The sequence below is a fragment of the Saccostrea cucullata genome, unplaced genomic scaffold (genome assembly GCF_032062105.1).
Source record: "Saccostrea cucullata isolate Sc308-1 unplaced genomic scaffold, CSIRO_AGI_Scuc_v1 ctg2156, whole genome shotgun sequence".
Classification (NCBI taxonomy): domain Eukaryota; kingdom Metazoa; phylum Mollusca; class Bivalvia; order Ostreida; family Ostreidae; genus Saccostrea; species Saccostrea cuccullata.
In genome coordinates, this window is record NW_026941099.1 from 50,875 (window position 1) to 74,702 (window position 23,828).

Below are 23,828 nucleotides of genomic sequence, written 5' to 3' on the forward strand. Positions count from 1 at the left end.
CACAAAACGACAAAATATTACATGCAATTGACATGTTCATTTTTTCATAGATTGCACCATCTGTTGATGCATTTTGTGAATTTTAAGAGGTTTAAATATGAATGCTCATGATCTTGCCCTTACTATAAAAAGTTGATTGACTTGCAAACTGTTAACATTTAATGTAACAGTTGTTCATGCATTTTTGAATTTAAAAAAGAAAATAATTCATATTTGTGTTGTTTTCATGATCTTTCCATCAAGAATGACAAGATATTTTGCACTTGTTTGTCATATGATCTCCATATGCATTCAAAGAGATGGAGTAACAAGTTGTCAAATTGGGTAAGACTTTTATTTTTATTTTTTCAAATTGATTTAAATTTAAAAAAAAAAATGTTTCATTAAAAGGAAAATTTTAAACTTCGTTTTTTAGGCGCATACAGAATGGATCAGTTTCATGCTGTCTTAATTATTTCAGAGATGGAAATGACTGTAGAAGTTGTATACAATACGGAATTATTTAATTAGTATAAATTATTTTGTGTGAGAAATGACAAATATATGCAAAGTATATAATGTACAATGTATAGAAGATTTAAAAAAGGTTCTTAAATGAAGACGTAGTTTACTTTTCAGAATGTCCTTCCGGATACTTTGGATTAAATTTTTCTGAAATTTGTCCTGAATCATATTATGGATCCTTTTGTCGTCTGACATGTGTTAACTGTACGAACTGTAATCATATATATGGTTGTACACAATCAACAGGTAATCATATAAAATATTTGACAATTTTAATTGAAAATTCATTGACATCAATTATTTATAAGTAAATTTATTGAGATATGTTTAAGTACTTATGCTGTACATTTTAATGGATACTATTTCATATTATTAGAGCCTATTAAATCAGACGTCTCTAGGAAAGGAAGTCCTGGCACTATAGCAACGATTGATATCATGTCGTCCATGTCATCAATTAACACATCAGATTTACTTGAAAAAGAAAATTCCAGTGTATTATCTTTCAATGGTAATAAGACTCCTCCTGAATATCATCTTACAATAATTATCTTTATAACCGGATCACTTACTAGTATATCTTTTTTGATTCTACTGATAATTGTGAGAGAAATAAATAAATTTTCCGAGATATCGTCTCCTCCCACAAATACAAACAAGCCACATAAAAGAGGTGTGGAAGAAAACATATATTCAGAGGTTTCAGACGTCATTGATTGTGCCACTCCACGTAAAGAATTGCCTCATCTATGTTAAACGTGAATTGTAATGATCAGGATGGAGTTTCCGAAATCGTAGAGGGTGGATATAAAGACTGTATTTATAGCTCTGTATCTTTACAAATATCTAGGTTTCAGGCCGACAATACTTTAGGCCTATATACTAATAAGGAGAAAATAACATTTATAAATAATAGCCCAAACCAACAAAGTGAAGTTTATTTTCATCAAATCGCCACAAAGGAAACCAACAAAGAAATCTTTTCTCCTGAGTCTGTCTGTGCAGAGCTCCACAGAGTTTAACAAAAGGGAACTAGAGATAGCTGTGAGCGACTCCAGTTAAGATGCTTGTCCAACATTGTCCAATTTGGTAAATGAAACAACAGAGACAAAATCTTCTTGATGAAATATTTCCCCATACCTGTTGACATTTCATTTAATGTCTCTCTCTTTTTGTGAAATATATATATTGTTTTTTGCACCTATTTTATTTTCATTTGAGTGTGGTGGAATGAAAATTTCTCTCTTAATTTAAACCAGACACATTCGAAAATCAAGCAAACAGCCAAAATCATTTACATTAAAAGCTCTTTTTCTTCAATACATTTATAAGACATCCTTAAAATTTCTGAATGTAAAACAAAAAAATCTCCGAGAGATAGACCTTATTTGGTCATACGACTGAAATGCGAGTTGTTAAAGGTAGTCTTTACCCTAATTTTTGCTTAAAGGATCAACTTGTTAAAAATGGTTAATGAACAAACAATAATATACTGAGTATAACATATAATTTGAAGGGGAAAAGTTTAGGGTTTTTTGCCGGTACGACATAAAAAGCAAAGGTTATAATTTTGATTTTTTCTCAAACCATGAGGTTTTATATAGAATTGCGTGTAAGGTTTGTTTGTTTGTTTTTTTTTAAAGGTACGTAACAAATACACGACGCATGTATGTAAGAGAAGTTCGCAACTGCATGTGTTGTCTGTGGGCTTGATATGAATCTGAGTATATTTATTTCTACTGGGATACATTTTACTATTCGATAAAATATTCAATATTAAAAGAAGATATTTTTTACACAAATGTCCTTTATACTAAATAATAAATAGAACATGCACGTTTTTATTATTTAGAAACATTTTTGCAATTATAAGTTCCGATTTTGATTTAGAAAAAAATTATAATAATATTAAAAAGCAAATTTATAACTATGAGTTGTGAGGATTCTTTTTTGTTAACAACAATGAATTAAACATGAAATTCTTATTATAAATACATTCTCTCAAAAATTAACCCAAATTTTACGTTTTCATGGAGCTTGTCTGTCATGTTAGTATATTTCCATTGCAAAATGAATAGTATATGTTTTGTTTGCTTACTGTTGTCATGTTTTCTTATTTGTTGATGTCCAAAGTATTCATAGAATCAATCCCCTTTGTGTTCTTAATAATAGCTTGGCGTTGATTAAATTTAATTGGATAAATAAAATGATATATGTAAGAAGATCTTCAGAAACATTTCATAATTTCCTTAAAAACATTTTGTCTTGATAAATTCTAACAAGTCGTTTGTTTGTTGTTAAAAATCCCTCTCGAGATTTCCACTCATTATATAGAGACGCCACCACTTGCATTTCCCGATTGAGAGCTGCAAACCTTAATCTGGACTCGGCACTAACGGCCATTGAGCATTAAGGCATTTTTTCGAGCACGAACTTACTCCAACGACCGAACTCTACGTCCCACAGTCAAATTCGAACACGCAACTTCGTACGCCGCAAATCTAAAGCAGACAGTCTAACAAAATGGGCGACAACAAGTTGTAAAAGGAAGTAAACCATAAAATTTATATGGAACTTTAATCCTTTATGTGCAGGAAATTTTACTATAAAAAGGTAATTAAGAGGCAAACTTTTAGCATTGGATGTAACAGTTGTTCATGCAGTTTAAAATCAAGAATGATAAAATATTTTGCGCTTGTCTGTCATATGATTTCCATCTGCTCACTAAGAAATGTAGAAAGTTGTCAAAATTCGTAAGTTTTTTACATTTATTTTTCAATTTATTCTATAATTGAATTATTTTTTTCTTAAACGAAGAGTATAAACAAATATTTTAGGCTGAAAGACGATGGATCAGGGGAGTGCTGTACGAACTTTTTCAGGGATGGGAATATCTGTAAAGGTTCTATGCAAAACTTGATTTAGTTGAAAAATAATCAAATCTTAATAATTTGGGCAGGAAATAAAAATATGCAACATATGGTACGATTTTATAATAAAAATTGACAAACTTTCCCCAAACAATATATGAGAAAATTTGTAAAGTTCCTAAAATAAGGAAGTAGTTTACTTTTCAGAATGTCCACGCGGATACTTCGGATTTAACTGTTCTGAAATTTGTCCTGAACTATATTATGGACCCTTATGTAGTCTGAAATGCGGTAACTGTACAAACTGTAACCATGTATATGGTTGTACACTATCAACAGGTAAGCATATCGAGAATTTTATTTTTTACTTTGAAACTTCATATGCAGCTACTTAATAAGGTGAATGTTTGATACATTTACGAGAATTATTGAGAAACATTTTAGTATAGTACTTATGACGCACATTTGTAATACACTGTGTTTCATATTATTAGAGCCTATTAAATCAGATGTGTCAAGAAAAGGAAGTTCTAACACAAGACCTGCTATTTCTATCATGTCGACCATGGCAGCAGTCCATACAACAGATGTACCTGAAAATCAAAGTTCCATCACAGTATTGATAGGTGGTAACAAGACTGAAAATGAAAGTTCTAGTCTAGTATTTTTAAATGGTCCTCCTAAATTGAATATTGCAATAATTATCTATACAAGCGGATCACTTATATCTTTTATAATTCTACTGATAATTGTGAGAGAAATACGACTTTTTTGCAAGACATCGGCTCCTCCCACAATTAAAAACAAGTCACACAACAGTGATTTCGTAGAAAACATATTTTCTCAGGTTTCTGATGTTATTGATGACATCATTTTACGTGAAGAGATTGACCCATCTATGTTAAATGTAAATAGTTATGACAAAGATGGAGCGTCCAAAAACTCAGAGGGTGACTGTAAAGGCTGTATTTATAGCACTATATTTAGAGAGAAGGAAGAGACTGACGAACCAACATTATCTTTACAAACATCTTGGTTTGAGGCCAGCAATACTTTAGGCCTATGTACAAATAAGGAAAAAACAACGTTTAAAAATGATTATTCTGACCAACAACATGAAATTGCTTTTCATCAATCCTCCGCAAGTGAGAAACACAGAGAAATTTTATCATCAGAGTGTTTGCAAACCTCTTCAGAATTTAACGGAAGAGATTTAGAGATAGCTATGAGCGAAAGAAATCAGGATACTAGTCCATTTGTCCAATTTGTATTGGTAAATGAAACAACAGAAATAACGCCTCTTTGATGTCATGTTCCCCACCTACTGACATTCATTGTATTCCTTTCCCTTTTGGTGACAGACATTAAGATGTTATTTTGACCAGATGTATAATTGTTTGAGTATGGTTGAATAAAAATTTCTCTATAATTTTAAACAAGAGTCACTCGAACGTTGTAACCAAACAAACAAGATTATCTACATCCGTAAAAATCTTTAAATTTTCTCAATTTGTAATAAAACAGCTTTAAGATGTTTGTTTATGAAAACACAGTAAAAACGTACAACATACTAGTAAATGAAGAAATAAATAAAATGCAAAGACATTTTTTTCTCTAATATAATTGATTGAACATGTAACAACCAGTAAGCATATTTCTATAGTGATTATATTTTATGTTTTGGTAGTCAAATTTTGTCACTTTATCTTGTAAATGATGTTTAAAGTATCCATAATATTAATGTCTAATGTATCCTTTGTTAAAAGCTCAATAGTTAATTAAATTAAATGATATATATTACAACCTATTTATAAACATATAGAGTTTCTTTTAAAAAAGTGTAGTAGATATTTGTCGGTATATTTTGACACGCTGTAAAAGGAATTAAATCATTGATTTATTTTAAGCCTTTATCCTCTATGAGCAGGACGAAATTTTACTAGAAAAATTTTATTGAAATGCCAAAATTTAGCCATGGAAGTAAAAGTTGTTCATGCGTTTTTGAATTTAAAAGTAAAGCGAAGCTAATAATTGTGTTTATTTAATGATCCTTCATTAAGAATAAGTCGCCCGCGTGGTGCAGTGGTTAGAGTGTCTGCTCTAGAGTCGCGAAGTAAGGAGTCCTTACATCGCGGTTCGAATCCCACTGTGGGACGTTGAGAACGGTCTTTCGGATGAGACCGAATAAACCGAGCTCCCGTTTCGCAGTAGGTGTTGGCACGAACAAGATCAGTGCATATTAAACCAGACTATAGCGCTAGCTTTGCAATTCTATAATGTGTTCCATGTCATCAAATAATACATCAGACGTGTTTGAAAATGGATGTTCCATCATAGTGTTTATAGATGGACTCATAGGTTTTATATCTCTAACATTACTATTAATCCGGATCAGTAATACCCATTGTAACTCTCTACTAACATGAATAATAAATTCATATCTACTGCAAGATAGCATCTCAGCCAACAAGGATACATAATTGAGCGCAAAACAACATAGAGGTCTCTGACTTCCTTGATGTGATCATTTCAGGTAAAGAGATTGCCTCATTTAAGTTAAAGGTTATAACTAAATTTAATGTCAATGCTGGAATTTTTGAGCTCTTGGAGGATAACTATAATTAATGAACATGTATTCATAGTGTTGTTTGCAAAGAGATAGAAGGGACTTGTGAACAATAGAAAAGTTCGATGCAGAAAATACTTAAGGTCTATGTACTTACAATGAAGAAAACATTTATAAAAAATTGAACTAAGTAAGATTAGTTTTCCCCAAATCTCTACAAAGGATAATAAAGAAGAAAGCATTTTCTTGAGTTTTTTCCGAGCTCCAGAGAAATCAACAAAAGTGAAATAGTGGTAGGTATAAACAGTATTCATGGGAATAATATTCAAACATGTGCATGTTATTGATTGTTTTTGTCGTGTTGATGTGCAACAAAAGACGATCTTCTGTAGCTGGTGAAGGACTTTTCTTCTTCGCTGAATTTAGGGCATAGTGTATACAGGGAAATTTTCGCCCCCGTTTTATTTTCGCCCCTTTCGCCCTACCCTCATTTGGGCGAATTTAAAACGGGGCTAATTCAAAGAATACAATAGTAATTCTTAAACAAAAGTATGACAGGGCGAATTTAAAACGGGGCAAAATTGTTTGCAAGTGTGAAAGGGGAAAAATAAGACGGGGCGAAAATAACCCTGTATACAGTAGTTCTACATCTGCAAGTAATGCTTCAAACTGCATACTTGTATGCAAATACATTCATGTTACGTCATAGGTGACCATTGTACATTCTGAATCTCTCACATATCTTATTAATTGCTACCGGACAATAAGTTCAATAATTGCTGTATTCTTACTGATTATCATAATACAATACATACCCAAAAACAATTGATACTGGACCAGCTACTGTTACAGGAACTGAGTACGTTGATTTAATAGATGTCGTGATCGATCACAATGTATTGATATCAATATCTCCTACCTACCTTACATCATGTATAAAATGTCTTTATAGAGATAAATTTGACAACACTAAGATCTTCAATGAAAGAAGTTAGTTATAATAGTTATACAGAGGTTTAATTCTTCCATTGAGCTTTTCAGTCATGTTAGTCAGCAAACAGGTATTGCAAAATGAATAGTATGTGTTTTCTTTGCATACTGTTATTATGTTTTCCTTATTTATAGAGCTCAACGTATTCTTGGCATTACTTAGACATCAATGCAATTGGTTGCACGTAACAACGCCCTCAAAAACATGTAATTCCGTTAAAATTGTTGAAAATGTTGTCTATGGGCGGCGAAAAGGGTAAAAAAAGACGTTATGCAAAACAAACAACTAATTTTATAAACATAATGAAACACAAAACAGACAACCTAAACAACAAAATCAATAGACTCGTTTGCAAAATCAACAGACTCCGATGCAAAACCAACGATCACCAATGCAAAACGAACAATTATTCAAGGAATTGTCGCTAGATGGCGTGCAAAAACATGCATTACCTGAATTAACGCTAGTTTTTCTACGTCATCTTTGTTGTGTACTTTCATAGGACCGTAAATCTGCTAAATTCGCTTATTTGAATAGGGGTCAGAGTTTTGGGGGGTGGGGCTGGGGGTCCATGGTCATTTAAAGTTTAAAGTAAACTTGGTCAAGTGTAAAAAAAAAAAACAACTCTGCAAAATCCTAGGGGGTTGGGGGGGGCAACGCCCCCTTTAGATCCGTGCATATATATCTATATTATTGAAAACTGTGTAATTATTGGGCAATACATGTAGTTTGATAAATTATTTTTTACTAATTGTCTAACATATTAACCATATTTTGGCATAATACATGTACTTCCTAAATCAATCTGATTAAAATCAGATCATTTGATCCGCTCACATAGAATGCTACACAAGTTTTTAAGAATGTAAATAGAATTTGTTTTTCTTTCAAAAATTTTCTCTTGGGGAAAAAAAAATATCTGCTACTGGTTTGTTGAAATATATTTACAGTCGTTTGTAGATGTCTTGCTGCCTCTAATATGTTTGAATTTTGAGAGAGTCGAAATGATGCTATTTTCCGAGGACTGCCAAATAGATGTTGATAGACCATTTCGCAGGATTTGGACCCGGACCACAATAAGCTTACATATAGACTTATATAGTAAAAACATAATATGTTTTGCTTTCTTTGTAACTATTTAAAAAAGATTCATTTCCAAAATACCCAGTATTTTTTACCACATGATAGAGCACTGTGTCTGATAAATATTCACATTAAAAATAGGGGGTTTATAATGTGGTTATCCCAGGTTATCAATAAACCTAGCCCTCTGACGTCATGACCTCAGAATAGCTCCTGCTTGGCTTAAAAAAGTGTAAATAAACCAAACGACCTCTCATTTCAATACATATTTCTATGCATTATTTATGCTTGAAATGTAACTTGATGCATATCATTGCTCTAAACTTTGGAAATTAAACTTTTATTCTATACCCTGAAAGTATCACAAACATGTGACCTGTTTTTATTTTCATCATCGAAAAGGAGGTATGTGGATTTCATGCATGTGCTATATTTCAGCCTTTTGACTTCACCGTTAAAAACTTGCGCGCCATCAAGCGTAAATTCAGGTCATGGATGTTTTTTGCACGCCATCTAGCGACAATTCTGTGAATAATCGTTGATTTTGCATTGGTAATCGTTGGTTTTGCATCGGAGTCTGTTGATTTTGCAAACAAGTCTGTTGATTTCGTTTTTAAGGCTGTCTGTTTTGTATTTCATTATGTTTATAAAATTAGTTGTTAGTTTTGCATAAACGTTTTTTTTACCCTTTCCGCCGCCCATAATTATCGATATTTTCTCTTGCAGGTCGTTTATTGTCAAGATTCTGACTCATGATATTGAGACACTACCACTTGTATTTCCCGATTATGAGTTGCAAACCTTGTCCTTTACATTGCACTTACGGCCATTGAGCGGTATCTGTAAGGGATCTTTTTTGTGCCAGCACTTACTGCGACGACCGTTCTTCACTTTCCATATTCGGATTTGAACCCGCGAATTAAAGATCAACTTTGTACTCTGCAAGTCTAGAGCGACAATCTAACCAATGCTCCACGTTGGCGACTACAAGTTGTAAAAGGAAGTAAATTATTAATATACATTAAACTTTAATCCTTCATGTGCAGGAAATTTAACTATAAAAAGCTAATTGACATGCAAACTTAGCTATAGCATTGGAATTAAATGCATTTTTTTTAAATCAAGAATGACAAGATATTTTGCACTGGTTTTTCATATAATCAACATTTGCACACAACGAAATGGCGTAAAAAGTTGTCGAAATACGTAAGTTTTTTGCATTAATTATTCAATTTATTCTAAATTTAAAATATTTTTTTCATATAAGGAGTAGTTCGAAGAGTATAAACTGGTATAATTTTAGGCTCGAGAAAAATGGATCAGAAGCGTGCTGTTTTAACTTTTACAGGGATGGGGATATCTGCAAAGGTTGTATGCAATGCTTGATTCACCTGATAAATTATTAAATCTGAATTCATTTGCATAATATGCAACGTAACTAACGCTTTTATTGTGAAAATTGAAAAAACACTTCACACAATGTATGAGAAAACTTACTTAATTACTAGTCAAAATAAAGAAGCAATCTAATTTTCAGACTGTCCACCCGGATACTTCGGATCTAATTGCTCTCTTATTTGTCCTGAACCATATTATGGACACTTTTGTGGTCTAAAATGCAGAAACTGTACAATTTGTCATCACATATACGGCTGTACACAATCTACAGGTAATCTTGTGTTATATTTTACTTTCTCCATCAAAATTTTATTTTTATTAACAAAATTAGGATAAGATTAACACAATAACAATGTTTAGTACTTAAGTTGGTCATTTTAATTCAATATAATTTGTCTTTTTAGAGCAAATTAAATCAGACGTCCTAAGAAAAGGAAGTTCTACTATTAGACCTGTAACTGCTATCAAGCCGTTCTTGCCTTCAAATAACACATCAGAAGTAATTGAAAGTTCCAGCATGGTATCTCTGTATGGTAACAAGACTCCTCCCAAGTCTAACCTTGCAATAATTATCTATACAACAGGATCACTAATATCTTTTCTTATTCTACTGATAATTGTGAGAGAAATACTTAACTTTTACAAGTTATCAGTTTCTCCAACAAATGAAAAGAAGCCACACAACAGTGATGTCGAAGACAACATATATTCAGAAGTTTCTGACGTTATTGATTGCGTAATTTCACGTAGAGATATTACTTCCTCTATGTTCAACGTAAATAGTAATGAACAGGATGGCGTTTCCGAAATCTTAGAAGGTGACAGTAAAGACTGTACTTATAGCACTGTATTTAGAGAGAAAGAAGAGACTGGCGAACCGAAATTATCTTTACAAACATCTGGGTTAGAGGCGAGAAATTCCTTAGACTTATGTGCTAATAAGGAAAACATAACGTTTATAAATGATTGCCCTGACCAACATAATGAAATTAATTTGCATCAAATCTCCACAAAGGAAAGCAATGAAGAAATCATTTCTCCAGAGTCTTTGCAGAGCTCTACAGAATTTAAGGGAAGAAAAATAGAGATATCTATGAGCGACTCCAGTCAGGATACTAGACTGAGTCCAACATTTGTCCAATTAGTATTGGTAAATGAAACCACGGAGACAACACCTCGCAGCACTGTTAAGGCCTACTATGAGAAATCAACGGAAAATAGACGAGCAAAAAAAGGGGGACCTTTTTAAAACTGAATTTATTTTAATTTAGCTGTTTTATTATCACAAAACAAATACTTATTGAAAAAGCATAGTATAACCCACTCTGTACTGTATGAAGTTTGGTCCCATCGATGGACAGTCACGTGATGAATGCATAGTTTGTGTACTGAATGTAGGTCATGAACAAATTTCAATATCGCAAGGGCATACCCTAGTTGAAATTAAAAATTCAAGTTATTATTTGTATCTGCATACTTTGTAGTTTGGGAAAAGTGCTGCTGCTTTGAATATATTTCGCGTTTCAATAGTTAAATTTTCAGGTAAATAAGCTAATGTCGAAATATGTTTGACTTTTACCAAATATTTTGTGTACTTTTAAAATCACGCCATCGATTTAAAGAAAGCAGCAGCACTTTTCAAGTTAAGAAAAATATCCTTTATCTATATTCAAAAAATGGTTAAGATCTATGAAGTGTATGCCCTTGCGAAAGTGCGATTTTATGAGGCATCTCGATGCAAAATATACGTAACATGTACATAAAAACACGATATAATTAATTAAACACATTCTCTTGATAATTAATTAATAATCGCAAAAAACAGAGGATATGCATTGGTATTAATCGACTATTTAAAACCTGTAAATAATATTTCGTTTAATAATAAAACACATTTTTCATTATTAAAAAATTCCTCAATCTGCCTCTCACAGCACATGAAATACGTCATTTTTACCAAAATGACGTCACGTTTACAAGTTCATGTCGATCAGTGCTTTGTCTATAACAAGCTACATGGGACTTAATTAGCAAGTTTTTCAGATACATTGATAAGTTTAATTGTTGTTTATTATGCGAATACAGTTAAAATTTGCAAACTATTTCATTTTCAGGTACAATGAGAAATACATAAAAATCATATTTTGTGTGACGTCACAGTAAACTTTTCCCATATAATTAGGCCCCGCACCCTTATTCAAGCCTTAACAATGCTGTGCTCTTTAATGTTAAGATTCTACAATCTATTGACATGTCATTAAATCTCTAGTTGAAGGGTACATGTTGTCATTTTTACCTTTTGTATTGATCTATGCGAGTAAAGGGATGACATTTCCCGTCTTACTTAAAAATGTTAAATTCTTCCAGGTTTATGACTCATTTTTTATTTCCATATTTTTTAACGGCATTTTTCCAAAATAAAAAAAAACCACTTAAATATAAAAAAGGAAGAAAATCCTAAACATGTTAAGATAAGTAGTCCTAATCACGTGACGCATAGTGGGTACAGCATTTCAAACCTTCATCTTTATAATAATTTCAAATCTCAACTTTTAGACCTTCTACTCATAAGTCTCGATAAATTATTCTAGTAATTTAAATGATGTTAATATTTTCTCCTTGGAAACATAGCTTTCTTACCAGAGGGTTGAATTACTAAATGCATATGACACATGAAGATTTATGGAATAAGGGAATACGATTTGACAGAAGGCCGGTGCTTTATTCAGCTAAAGAGGATACTTTCGGAGGTTAAAGGATTATAAAATCTTAATATGAATTACATACTACTCCACTTTTAACCTGATGACACCTGTGTTTTCTTCTTTGCACAATTTGAATAAATACTTTAGATGAACTATTGAGCTTTAATACAGTTTTTTTATATTCATAACAAAAATGCTAATTTTTTGTAAACTTCAACTTTTTTTTTCACCGTGAAGAGCTAGCGTGCACGTCTTTAAATGTAGAAACTTTTCCCAATAGCTTTCTGATAAATTCTTCATAATATTGAATGCAAAAGTGTCTTAACAAAAATGATCTCTTTGTTTAGTTATCAAATGAAGTTAGATATAATTATAATTAAGTAATTGATCAAAATTGAAATCTTATCTACAGAATTTGTTTTACGTTGGATTTCATACATACTGGTATGCATGATAGAGAACGTAATTTAAGAAAAAGTGGAGAAAACTCTACCAATGTTCTAATCTTACTTTGTTTGATAAACACCAAGAAAAGTCCAGATTTGGATAAAGTTTAATAATATTTAACCAGATACATAAAAAATGATACAACTGTTAAAGACTCTGATACTAGTAATTAGTCTCTGAGACTTAAGGTCAAGATCTTGTACATGACTTTAGACAAACTAACTTTGGTGCTAGATCTTTTATGACGTCATAATCACTTTCAACTTTCTTTTTTCTGATAGAATTATGAAGAAAATAAAGTATTTTAAATAATTCAATTTGATCATACGTTATAAGATATGTACGAGTACATTCAAATCAAATTCAGAGTTGGCGTAAGACAGGAACACATCTAATGCCAATAATAAGATATGAATGATCGAAAGAATGTTACATGTACTAGCTTTATTTAACTTTATTTAATTTAAGAATGTTTAAAGTATTCATAGTGTAATATTTGTTGCATGTTTGGTGTTGTTAAAGCACAATCGGTTAATTTAAATGATACAAGTTATATTTTTAAGGACAATTTTAATCAAAAGATACTTAAGAATGTCGAAAAAAAATTATCGTTGTATTTTTCTGATAAATTGTGAAAGGAAGTAATTCATTGATTTTATATACAGGAAATTTTTCTATAAAATGTTGATTGTTAACTAATCATATAGGAAGTGCATGTAAGAGTTGTTTATACATTTTTATATTTAAAAAGGAGAGCAAAGCGAATGATTGTGTTGGCTTCGTAATCCTACTATCGAGAATGGCATGGAGATATTTTGTTTTTGTTTGTCATATGGTTATCTATTGTATTCAAGGAAATGAGAAAGACATTTGTTCAAATCCGTAAGATATCTTTTTTTTATTTTTAAGTTTATTTTAAAATTGAGATAAGTGTGTCATAAAAGCAAAGTTTATCCTTAGACTACTTTTAGACTCAACGACGATGGATCAGGGGCATGCTGTTTAAACTTTTACAGGGATGGGGATGTCTGTAAAGGTTGTATGCAATACTTGATTTAGCTGATTATTTATCAAATTTTTATGGATCAGTTATATGCTGTCTTATATATGCTTTCTGTATAGATTGAATACAATATTTGATTAAGCAATTAAGATAATCTAATTACTTCGTGAAAGAAATGAGAAATGTATGCAACGTCCGTATTTTATAGTAGAATTTGACATAATGTTCTCAAACAATGTATGAGAACATTTACAAAGGTTCTGAAATTAATAAGCAGTTTACTTTTCAGAATGTCCACCCGGATACTTTGGATTTAATTGTTCTCACCCTTGTCCTGAACAGAGTTATGGACACTTATGTAGTCTGAAATGTACTAACTGTACAACCTGTAATCATGTATATGGTTGTGCACCGGCAACAGGTAAACCTATGAAATATTTGACATTTTTTCATTGAAAATTCATTTACAGTTATTCAATTAGTACGTAAATCATTAACGCAGTAAAGAAAATTGTTTATGCTGTACATTTTAATACATACAGTTTCATTTTATTAGAGCATATTAAATCAGACGTCTCTAAAAAAGGAAGTTGTAGCACTAGACCTGTAGCTGTTATCTCGTCGTCCATGCCATTAATAAACACATCAGATGTCCTTGTAAATAAAAGTTCCATCATGGTATCGATATTTGGTGACAAGACTGAAAATGAAAGTTCTAGTCTAGTATCTTTAAATGATAATAACACACCTCCTAGATTTTATCTTGCAATAATCATCTATACAACCGGATCACTTATATCTTTTGTAGTTGTACTAATAATTATGAGAGAAATACGTAATATTTGCCAGATGTCCTCTCCCACAATCAAAAACAAGCCACACAACAGTGGGTTCGTAGAAAACATATATTTTGAAGTTGCTGATGTTATTGATGACATTATTTCACGTGAAGAGATTGCCTCATCTATGTTAAACATAAATAGTTATGCCAAAGATGGAGCTTCCAAAAAATCAGAGGGTGACTGTAAAGACTATATTTATAGCACTGTATTTAGTGAGAAGGAAGAGACTGCCAAACCAAAATTATCTTTACAAACACCTAGGTTTGAGGCTAGCAATACCTTAGGCATATGTACTAATAAGAAAAAAAATGTTAATAAATGATTGCCCTGACCAGCAAAATGAAATTACTTTTCATCAAATTTCTACAAAAGAAAACAACAAAGAAATCATATCTTTAGAGTCTTTGCAGAGCTCTACTGAATTTAATGGAAAAGAAATAGAGGTATCAATGAGCGACACCAGTCAGGATACTTATCCATATGTCTAATTTGTATTGGTAAATGAATCAACAGGGACAACACCTCTTTAATGTTGTTTCTCACCTACTGATATTTTATTGAATTTCTTTCTCGTTTTGTTGAAAAATATTATGTTGATGCTTTTATTTGATATTACATTGTAAATTGTTTGAGTATGATGGAATGAAAATTTATCTATAACCTGAAAAGAGACACAGTCGAAATTTTGATGAAACCATAAAAAATTATCTACAGTTTTAATATGCTTTAATTTTTCTGAATGTGTTCTGAAACATCTTTCAGAAAATCATTTAAATAAAAATAAAAACATTCCACTGTATTTAACGGAAGAGAAATAGAGGTAACAATGAGCGACACCAGTCAGGATACTTGTCCATTTGTTGAATTTGTACTGGTAAATGAATCAACAGAGACAACACCTCTTTAATGTTATGTTCCTCACCTACTGACATGTTTTAATTGTTTGAGTATAGTGGAATGACATTTTCTCTATAACTTGAAACGAGACAGAGACAAAATTTAAACAAAACAGCCAAAATTATCCACAGTAGTAATAATCTTTAATTTTCTGAATGTATTTAACAAAATCTTTAAGAATCTTTAAAAAATCTTTAAGAAAAACCTTAAATAAAAGGAAAACTCCCCCGAGAGATCGACAGTCCTTATTTGTCATGTGATTAAATGATTTGTCATGTGATGAAGGCTAATTAAATGTAAATTTAATGCATAAGAAATTTCATTTGTACAAACTTGCATCCCCTTCACCCAAGGATAGTCTGTAGCAAGTTTGGTTCTTGAGAAGAAGATGAAATTGTGAAAAGTTTACAACGACGACAACGACGACGACAACGACGACAACAACGACGACAGACAACGGACAAATTTTTATCAGAAAAGCTCACTTGAGCCTTTGGCTCAGGTGAGCTAAAAAAGGGAGATGATCCTAAACATATTTAAGATTGGCAGTAATATTAAGTGACGCACTGTGGGTCCAGCATTTCAAACCTTCATCTTAATAATAATTTATTTCTCAAATTTTAGACCTTCTACTCATAAGTCTCGAAAATTAATTCTTATAATTTAAATAATATCAGTATTTTCTCCTTGGATACGACATTAAAAACATAGGTCCAGCGTCACAGGAGACGATAAAGAACCTTCATTGCTCAATAGGCCTGAGTACCGCGTAAAGGTATAAATTTAAAGCTCTTCACTCTAATTGTCGAATGGGCCGTTAAACAATATACAATCAATCAATCCTCTATCTTCCCTTAACTGTTTTCATGGACAACAGAACGAAATTTACTGACTGCGGTCATATCTATTTAAAGGTACTTGGACACAGACCTGAAGTTATTTTTTTCTGTATAATATCACGAATTATATATTTTTATAGCATTTCACACAAAATTAATTAAAAATCTTATTTCATTTAAAAGTTATTAAAACTTTTAATTTTAAAAAAATTAAAATGTTTATAACTTTTAAATGAAATAAGATTTTTAATTAATTTTTGTGTGAAATGCTATTAAAATATATAAGTTGTAATATTATAGAAAAAATATTAACTTCAAATCTGTGTCCAAGTACCTTTAAGATATGAAGCAACAAATGTAACAGTATTTAATCGAAAAATGATCAATTCCATAAAAATATCAGTTAGTTTTGCAGTGCATTTTCCGGGAGAATTACATGGCCTTTGAAAGCAACAGAGTCAGGATGAAGTACTGAGAGGAATGAGCATCCCCTACCGGTCACGCCGTGTACTTCTTGTCACGAACTGGATAAACAAAAAATACGTTGTCAGTCCAATGGTGATAATAGCCTAAAATAAAGTATTAAAAACGTCTCTGTATTATCAAAAAATATTGAATTAAGCAAACAAATTTTATTGACGAAGTCAAAAGGGTCGGACACATGTTTAAAAATTTAGATAATTTTCTCCTAATATAACATTTTGTAACAGAGCCTAAAAACCCCCAAAATTTAGACAAAAAGCATATATGTACATAAATACATAAAATATCATTGTTTCGACCTTAGAATGTGCGATGTTGTGACTTAAACAAAACCCATAAAGCTTGATAATTTAATTTATTTGAATGAAACAATGTTTGCAAACATAAACTGATTTAGATATACATAGATAGGAAAGTTGATTGTAAATTTGAAGTCATTTAATTTTATATCATTTAGCTTCCTTTCAAGGTTGCCATCAATGTCTTTATGTAAAATATCAAAAATTAAGCTTCCCATTATTTGCGTGACAACGTTTAAAAACATTTTGAAAAAAAGTTTTTAATATATATATATATATATATATATATATATATATATATATATATATATATATATATATATATATATATATATATATATATATATATATATATATATATATATATATATATATATATATATATATATATATATATATATATATATATATATATATATATATATATATATATATATATATATATATATATATATATATATATATATATATGTTTTTGATATTTTTGTTAAGTCATTATAGGAAGTACATCAATGATTTTAATGAACCTTAGCACTATTATACATGTATTCAGAAAAAAATTAACGACAAAATGTTACATGTAACTTACATGCCCAACTTTTACATATAGATTGTAACATCAACATTAATGTATTTTGTGAATTCTAAAAGGATTTTGATATGAAAGTTTTTATTATAATCCCGCCCTCAAGCATTACAAAAGGTGAAGGATATTTTGCGTTTGTGTGTTGTTTTGGTTTCAAAATGGCGTAAAGAGCTGCCAAAATTATCAAGATTTTATGGTAAACTCTTTTCGTCTGAATGATTTTACTTTTTTTTAATTTTCAATCTATTAAACTCAAACACACATTAAAATAAAAAATTGTATCTTTTTTTTTTTAGCAAAATGACGATCCCTGAAAATCAAAGGTGAGGGATCATACTTCCGCATAAAGATGCAGCTGTGACCAGGTGTTGGATGTTTTTTTTTAATTTCTTGTTGTTGTATCACAACCCTGCTCGCCATTGTAGGAAAAGCTTCTCTACTGTCTCTTTCAGCATCGTCTTGATTTCCTCGTTGAAAATGTCCGTTTCCCGTCTCCTTTTCCTAGGCTGTGGCACCGTAGACTACAAATGATGGAATAACTTCCAGATGCACTTTCCGTATCCTATTTAAAGATCAGACAGTCTTTCTCAATATCAATTAGGATACACTGTTTTGATTAATGCTGCCACCTAGCGATGAAGTAAGCAATAAATAACTGCTGCCACCTAGTGGTGTTTAATGGTCAATAACAAATTAAGATTGTCAAAAATGCTTTTATTTATACAAATGAAAATGGATTGGTCCTTAAAGAAACCAAAAATGGCAACATCATTGAACAGAGCATCATTATGTTTTATACATCTTGAGCATGCAAAGAAATACCAAATCAAAAAAACTGAAATTTTTAACACACCACTGGGATGGGATTCGGCTCCATGTATCTTGGTCCAAAGTGTTCTAAAGAACGCATACTTTGAAAGGTTAAAATTTAATTTAGACAGATATTTTTCGTCCGCGTATTCTTACTTTGGAATTGAAGGCATGGCCAACTATGTTTTTTTTTTCTTTGATATTTCCCATTTGCATTGAATGAAAATTTGTGTGTATTCTGTTAATTTTCATAAAAATTCTATATTTATCAACTTTCTATTTGTATTCCATTTCCTGTATTGTATATATTTTTCCTTTGTATTGTTTAATTTTAACTTACTGCATCGCATAATTTTCTTTCCTAAAAATTCCATTTGTATTTCTAAATTTTGAAATGCTTTTTTCGCATTTTGTATATTATCATAACAAAAATTGCATAAAAATAAATATATAACAGAAATTTGTGTGAAAGAGAAACGAGAGGACATTCACTTCCTAGTATCATAACAAGAACTGCTTAAAAATAGAAACAAATTAGTGTGTAAGAGAAACGAGAGGACACGAGGGGATCGATATTTCCTAGTATCAGATAAAAATAGTCAAAGATGCTGAGTGAACCTATCACCTGAGAAATGCGGTGAGAGTGGTTGCATGAGGGTGATGAAACTTGATTTCCTCAGGTCATTTTTGATCATAGGGAAAGGAACAGCCAATCCTACGTAACAGGCGAAAGGTCAACCGTTTGAATAAATTATCAACAAAATGATAAAAAGTTAAGATTTTGCAAGAAGTTTAATATAAATCTTAAACGATATTTCATAAGTCAAAAGGATAAAGAGGTACAGAAATGCAAGTAAAAATTCAAGTCGCAAATTGATGTTTGTAGTTGAAAATTTTGATAAAAAAACAAATATGGTCAGGGCGGAGGTCTTACACAGGAGTAGTATAAATGCGACGGGGAAAGGTTTCTCGTCAGAGAAATTCCGACGAGTTGTCTTCTCTGTTGTATTTATACAGGTAAGAAATGTTTACAAGCTTTTGTAAATAATTTTAATAAAAGCTAAGTTTCAGATTGTTAAGCTTCAGTTGGCTCATTTTCTTTACAGGAAAAGATATTTTATAATGTTTAATATTTCTTGTACTATTTTTTGTGTTGAATGAAGTACTAGTTGTTTAAAATATAAAATGGATTGTAAAAATAAAAAGAAATTCCGACGAGTTGTCTTCTCTGTTGTATTTATACAGGCAAACCAGTTTCCAAGAGGGGTGAAATAAGAGCTTTCGTAAATAATTGGTCACTGGTTAACAGAGGAGTAAAAGAGTTGTTCAGTTGGTTAACCTCTCACTGCGGAATTTAATAAGATCCTGGTGGATAACAAACATATGCATGATCGGCCCAATGTCATTCGGGACTCTGCCTTCCTAAACCTTTGCTGGTTGGGAAATAGCAAAAATTAAGGCTGGAGTCCAGAATGAGGTTGACCCGGTTATGATAAGTGGCTGGAGAATCCTCTTAACTTGACCGCTTTATGGAGAAAAAAGACAAACCTGAAACGCCATTGGAACGGTTACAACGAGTAGTGGGACAGGTACCTTCTTTTCCTCCAAAAGCCTTTATACAGCCTGACCTTGAGGATACAGAAATAAGTTTTAATCCTCACACATATCAGCCAGACTTAATTTCATCTAAAAGCCAACCTAACAAATCAAACCAAGACTCGTTTTCGGAGGAGGACGATTTACTGAACATCTCACCCCCATTCTTGGTGGACAGCGGTTCTGTGGCCGGATTTCCAACAATTCCAGTGCCATCCGCTCCTACAATTCCAACGCCATCTGCTCTAAGGGATTCGGAGGACTCTCCTGACGAGGATTTACGTGGTTTGAGATCCGCTCCAACAGTTCCAGTGCCATCCGCTCTAAGGGATTGGGAGGACTCTACTGACAAGGATTTACGTGGTTTGAGAGGAGCCCCATCTTTTCACGGAAATTGGAAAAAGACGAAAGACGAACACTCTCACAATAGAATTTCCAATACCACCCCCAAGACGATTCCGGCCCCGGAATTTGAGGAACACAGCCAGGGAGACAAAGACAGAAAACCTAACGAACCCTAATGAAGCAAAATTTAACTGAATCTGTTGGAGATTATTTGACAAGAATAATTAAGACAGCATCTATTAAGAATGTTCCTGAAAATGTTTTGTTATCGGTGGCAATGGTTTAAGAAATGAAATTAAAACCTATGTTGTAACTCAAAATCCAAAAACAATGGAAAAATTACGACAAATCGCTCTGTTGGCAGAGAAATCGCAACCTTCTCAAGTTAGTACTTTAGAAACTTATGAGAATCTGTTATCAGAGATTAAACAAATTAAAGACGAAATTACAACTCAAAAATCGTGTTTAGGTATATATTTTCTCATAGTTGTAGAATACATATTGAAAATCGTGAATTATAACGGAAAATTATAGAATATAAATGCAAAAATATAAAAATGCACGGCGAGACAGGAAATGCATTTATAGCATAGGATGATGCGTCTATGTAGTCGTATGAACGTAATTGGTGAGTTTGGGTTAAATGGGAGAAAACAGTGAATATGCAAAGATAAAGATATGAATGATCAACACAATGCTACAGTCGTTAGCTTACTTTGATTTATTCCTGAATGTTTAAAGAATTTAGAGAATTTATCTCTTATGTATCAATGGTTTTGTACAAATACCATTAGTTAAATCAGATGGTACAAGAAACAACCTTTAAAGAGATTTAAATATTTAGAAAATTCTTCTATAAATATTTTCGATGTATTTTGATAAGTCGAAAAAGGAAGTAAATAGCTTGTTAATAAAACGTTCCATATACAGGAAGGATTAAACTAAAAATATTATTTGATATGCAGATTTATTATATTGGAAGTACTGTACATATAAGTATTGTTCATACATTTTAACATGTTCAAAAGACAGCGGAGTTAAAGATTGTGTTGTTTTCTTGTTCGTAGCATCAAAGATGACATTTAGAATTTTAGCACTTATTTGTCATATGATCTACTTTCATGAAGGAAACGACATGGACATTTGCCGAAATCAGTAAGATATTTTTTTTATTTTCAATTTATTTAAAAATTGAAATGTGTTTCATGACAGGAAATTGTAAACTAGTACTATTTTAGGCTCAACGTCAATAGATCAGGAGAATGCTGTTATAATTCTTACAGGGATGGGAATAACTGTAAAGGTTGTATGCAATACTTGATTTAACTATTTAGAAAACAAAAAGTATTAAATCTTGATTATTTTGTGTATGAAGTAAATAAAAAATAAGCAACGTATATAACGCAATTATAGTAAAAACAGACTGTTCTTACACACTAGAAAAGTTATGAAGTTCCTGAAGTAATATATTAACATACTTTTCAGAATGTCCACCCGGATACTTCGGATTTAATCGTTCTCAAATTTGTCCTGAACAAACTTATGGAACCTTATGTAGTCAGCATTGCAGTAACTGTAAAATCTGTAATCATGTATATGGTTGTACATTAACAACAGGTAATCTTATCAAATTTTGAAATTTTTCAATACCAATACATTTACAGGAACGAAATAAAGTGAAATATTAAGATATTTATTTAGAAATGATAAAGTACTTGTGTCGTACATTTTTAATAAATATTGTTTCGTTTTATTAGAGCACATTAAATCAGGTGTCTCTAGAAAAAGAAGTTCTAGCACTAGACCTGCAACTGCGATCATGGCGTCCATGTCATCGAAAAATTCATCAGATATGTTTGAAATTGAAAGCTCCAATTTGATATATTTAAACACTAACAAGACTCTTACTAAGTCTAACCTTGCAATAATTATCTATACAACCGGATCATTTATATCTTTTATAATTCTACTGATAATTGTAAGAGAAATTCGCAACTTTTGCAAGATACTATTTCCTCCCGCAAATAAAAACGTGATACAAAATATTGATGTCGTAGACAACATATATTCAGAAGTTTCTGACGTCATTGATTGTGTCATTTCACGTAGAGATATTGCCTCATCTATGGTAAACGTAAATAGTAATGATCGGGATGAAGTTTCCGGAATCTTCGAGGTGGACCGTACAGACTGTATTGATAGCACTGTGTGTAGAGAGACGGAAGAGACTGACGAACCAAAATTATCTTTACAAACATCAAGGTATGAGACGAGCAATAACTTAGGTTGTTGTACTATTAAGGATAAAATAACATTTATAAATAATTGCCCTGATCAACAAAATGAAAATGTTCACCAAGTCTCCTCAAAGGAAAACAAGGAAGAAATCTTTTCTCTAGAGACTCTGTAGAGCTCCACAGAATTTAACGGAAGAGAGACAGTTGAAGACATGAGCGACACCAGTCACAATACTAATGTTGCTTTTGCCCAATTTGCCCAGTTTGCCATGGTAAATGAAATAACAGAAACAACATCCTTTTAATGTTAAATTTTCCCAATCTATTGGCATGTCATTAAATCTCTAGCTGAAATGAATTTATTATGTCATTTTAACCTCTTTTATTAATCTCTGCGAGTAGAGGGATGAAATTTCATGTCTAACGCGAGAACTCTAAATTTATATACTCTATTTTATATTTCAATTTTTTGGTAATGACATTTTCAAATATATGACTTTTAAATAAAAAAAGTGAAGATCATAAACATGCTGAAATAAACTTTCAGTTCTTATTAATATAAGTCACAGTGTGCAGCTATTTTATAAATTTTATGAATATTCTTCTTAATATTATACATTATTTATTTTAAATTAAATAAGATATGCCCTTGCGCCGACGTTGTTTTGCTGATGTGTTTTATTCAATTGAATGGGAGAGAACAATGACTTCATAATATGGCGTCACAATGTGCACTTGGATAAATATACTGTGGGTATTTAGTATATATATAAGAAAATCAATTTAAACTTTCTCTGTACATAAAATATACAACTTACAGGTATGAATTTTAATTAGCTCAATTGCATAGAAAGGTCCATATTTAGCCTTAACGCACTTGCGAAAGACCACCTTTAAGCAATTGTTTACCTTCAAAATTTTTACCCCCAAACATTTGACACTAAGCAAGGTTCAAGCTACCTAGTTTATATAATGCTTAGTAACTGGATTCCATAGATGTCGTTATCGATATTTCTCATATCCTATGTCATGTTAATACTATCTTTATAGATATCAACACGACTACGTTCAGATCTTTAATGCAAGTTGCAACAATTAAAACAGTTTTAAAAAGTATTGATTTACGTTTTTGATGGAGCTTGTCAGTCTTGTCCGTCAGCATATTTCGATTGCAAATTGAATAGTATGTGTTTGTTTGCTTGCTGTTGTCAAGTTATCTAATTTATGGATGTTCAAAGAAATCATAGTGTCATTTTTTGGTATTAGTGGCGTTGATTAAATATACTGTAAATAACTTGTTGTTTTCGAGAACTATATTTTCGCGTTA

At 31.4% G+C, this 23,828-nt stretch overlaps 3 protein-coding genes across 3 annotated transcripts; all 3 read left to right on the forward strand.

Annotated features, from left to right (window-relative positions):
• The first annotated feature begins 3,135 nt into the window (after positions 1 to 3,135).
• LOC134257199 (uncharacterized) lies at positions 3,136 to 11,535 on the forward strand. Its single transcript, XM_062739840.1, has 9 exons — positions 3,136 to 3,257; positions 3,342 to 3,406; positions 3,582 to 3,713; positions 3,869 to 4,670; positions 7,066 to 7,073; positions 9,209 to 9,382; positions 9,552 to 9,683; positions 9,817 to 10,598; positions 11,527 to 11,535. The coding sequence occupies exons 1-9, from the start codon at positions 3,181 to 3,183 to the stop codon at positions 11,533 to 11,535; spliced, it is 2,181 nt and encodes a 726-aa protein (XP_062595824.1). The 5' UTR covers positions 3,136 to 3,180.
• A 1,805-nt stretch (positions 11,536 to 13,340) lies between these two features.
• LOC134257196 (uncharacterized) lies at positions 13,341 to 15,292 on the forward strand. The gene is made up of 4 exons (XM_062739838.1): positions 13,341 to 13,446; positions 13,536 to 13,600; positions 13,857 to 13,988; positions 14,124 to 15,292. Exons 1-4 carry the CDS (start codon positions 13,364 to 13,366, stop codon positions 14,729 to 14,731), a joined length of 888 nt encoding a protein of 295 aa, XP_062595822.1. The 5' UTR covers positions 13,341 to 13,363; the 3' UTR covers positions 14,732 to 15,292.
• Positions 15,293 to 21,255: 5,963 nt separating this feature from the next.
• LOC134257200 (uncharacterized) lies at positions 21,256 to 22,674 on the forward strand. Its single transcript, XM_062739841.1, has 4 exons — positions 21,256 to 21,419; positions 21,503 to 21,567; positions 21,750 to 21,881; positions 22,022 to 22,674. The coding sequence occupies exons 1-4, from the start codon at positions 21,340 to 21,342 to the stop codon at positions 22,672 to 22,674; spliced, it is 930 nt and encodes a 309-aa protein (XP_062595825.1). The 5' UTR covers positions 21,256 to 21,339.
• The last annotated feature ends 1,154 nt before the right edge of the window (positions 22,675 to 23,828 follow it).

Bases quoted from the DNA above. Each gene is read 5' to 3' on its own strand.
- LOC134257200 (XM_062739841.1), top strand. From the start codon at position 21,340: ATGACATTTAGAATTTTAGCACTTATTTGTCATATGATCTACTTTCAT. The intron at 21,420-21,502 runs GTAAGATATTTT...GTACTATTTTAG, and splicing joins ATGGACATTTGCCGAAATCA to GCTCAACGTCAATAGATCAG. The intron at 21,568-21,749 runs GTTGTATGCAAT...CATACTTTTCAG, and splicing joins GGATGGGAATAACTGTAAAG to AATGTCCACCCGGATACTTC.
- LOC134257196 (XM_062739838.1), top strand. From the start codon at position 13,364: ATGGCATGGAGATATTTTGTTTTTGTTTGTCATATGGTTATCTATTGT. The intron at 13,447-13,535 runs GTAAGATATCTT...GACTACTTTTAG, and splicing joins AAAGACATTTGTTCAAATCC to ACTCAACGACGATGGATCAG. The intron at 13,601-13,856 runs GTTGTATGCAAT...TTTACTTTTCAG, and splicing joins GGATGGGGATGTCTGTAAAG to AATGTCCACCCGGATACTTT.
- LOC134257199 (XM_062739840.1), top strand. From the start codon at position 3,181: ATGATAAAATATTTTGCGCTTGTCTGTCATATGATTTCCATCTGCTCA. The intron at 3,258-3,341 runs GTAAGTTTTTTA...CAAATATTTTAG, and splicing joins GTAGAAAGTTGTCAAAATTC to GCTGAAAGACGATGGATCAG. The intron at 3,714-3,868 runs GTAAGCATATCG...TCATATTATTAG, and splicing joins TGGTTGTACACTATCAACAG to AGCCTATTAAATCAGATGTG.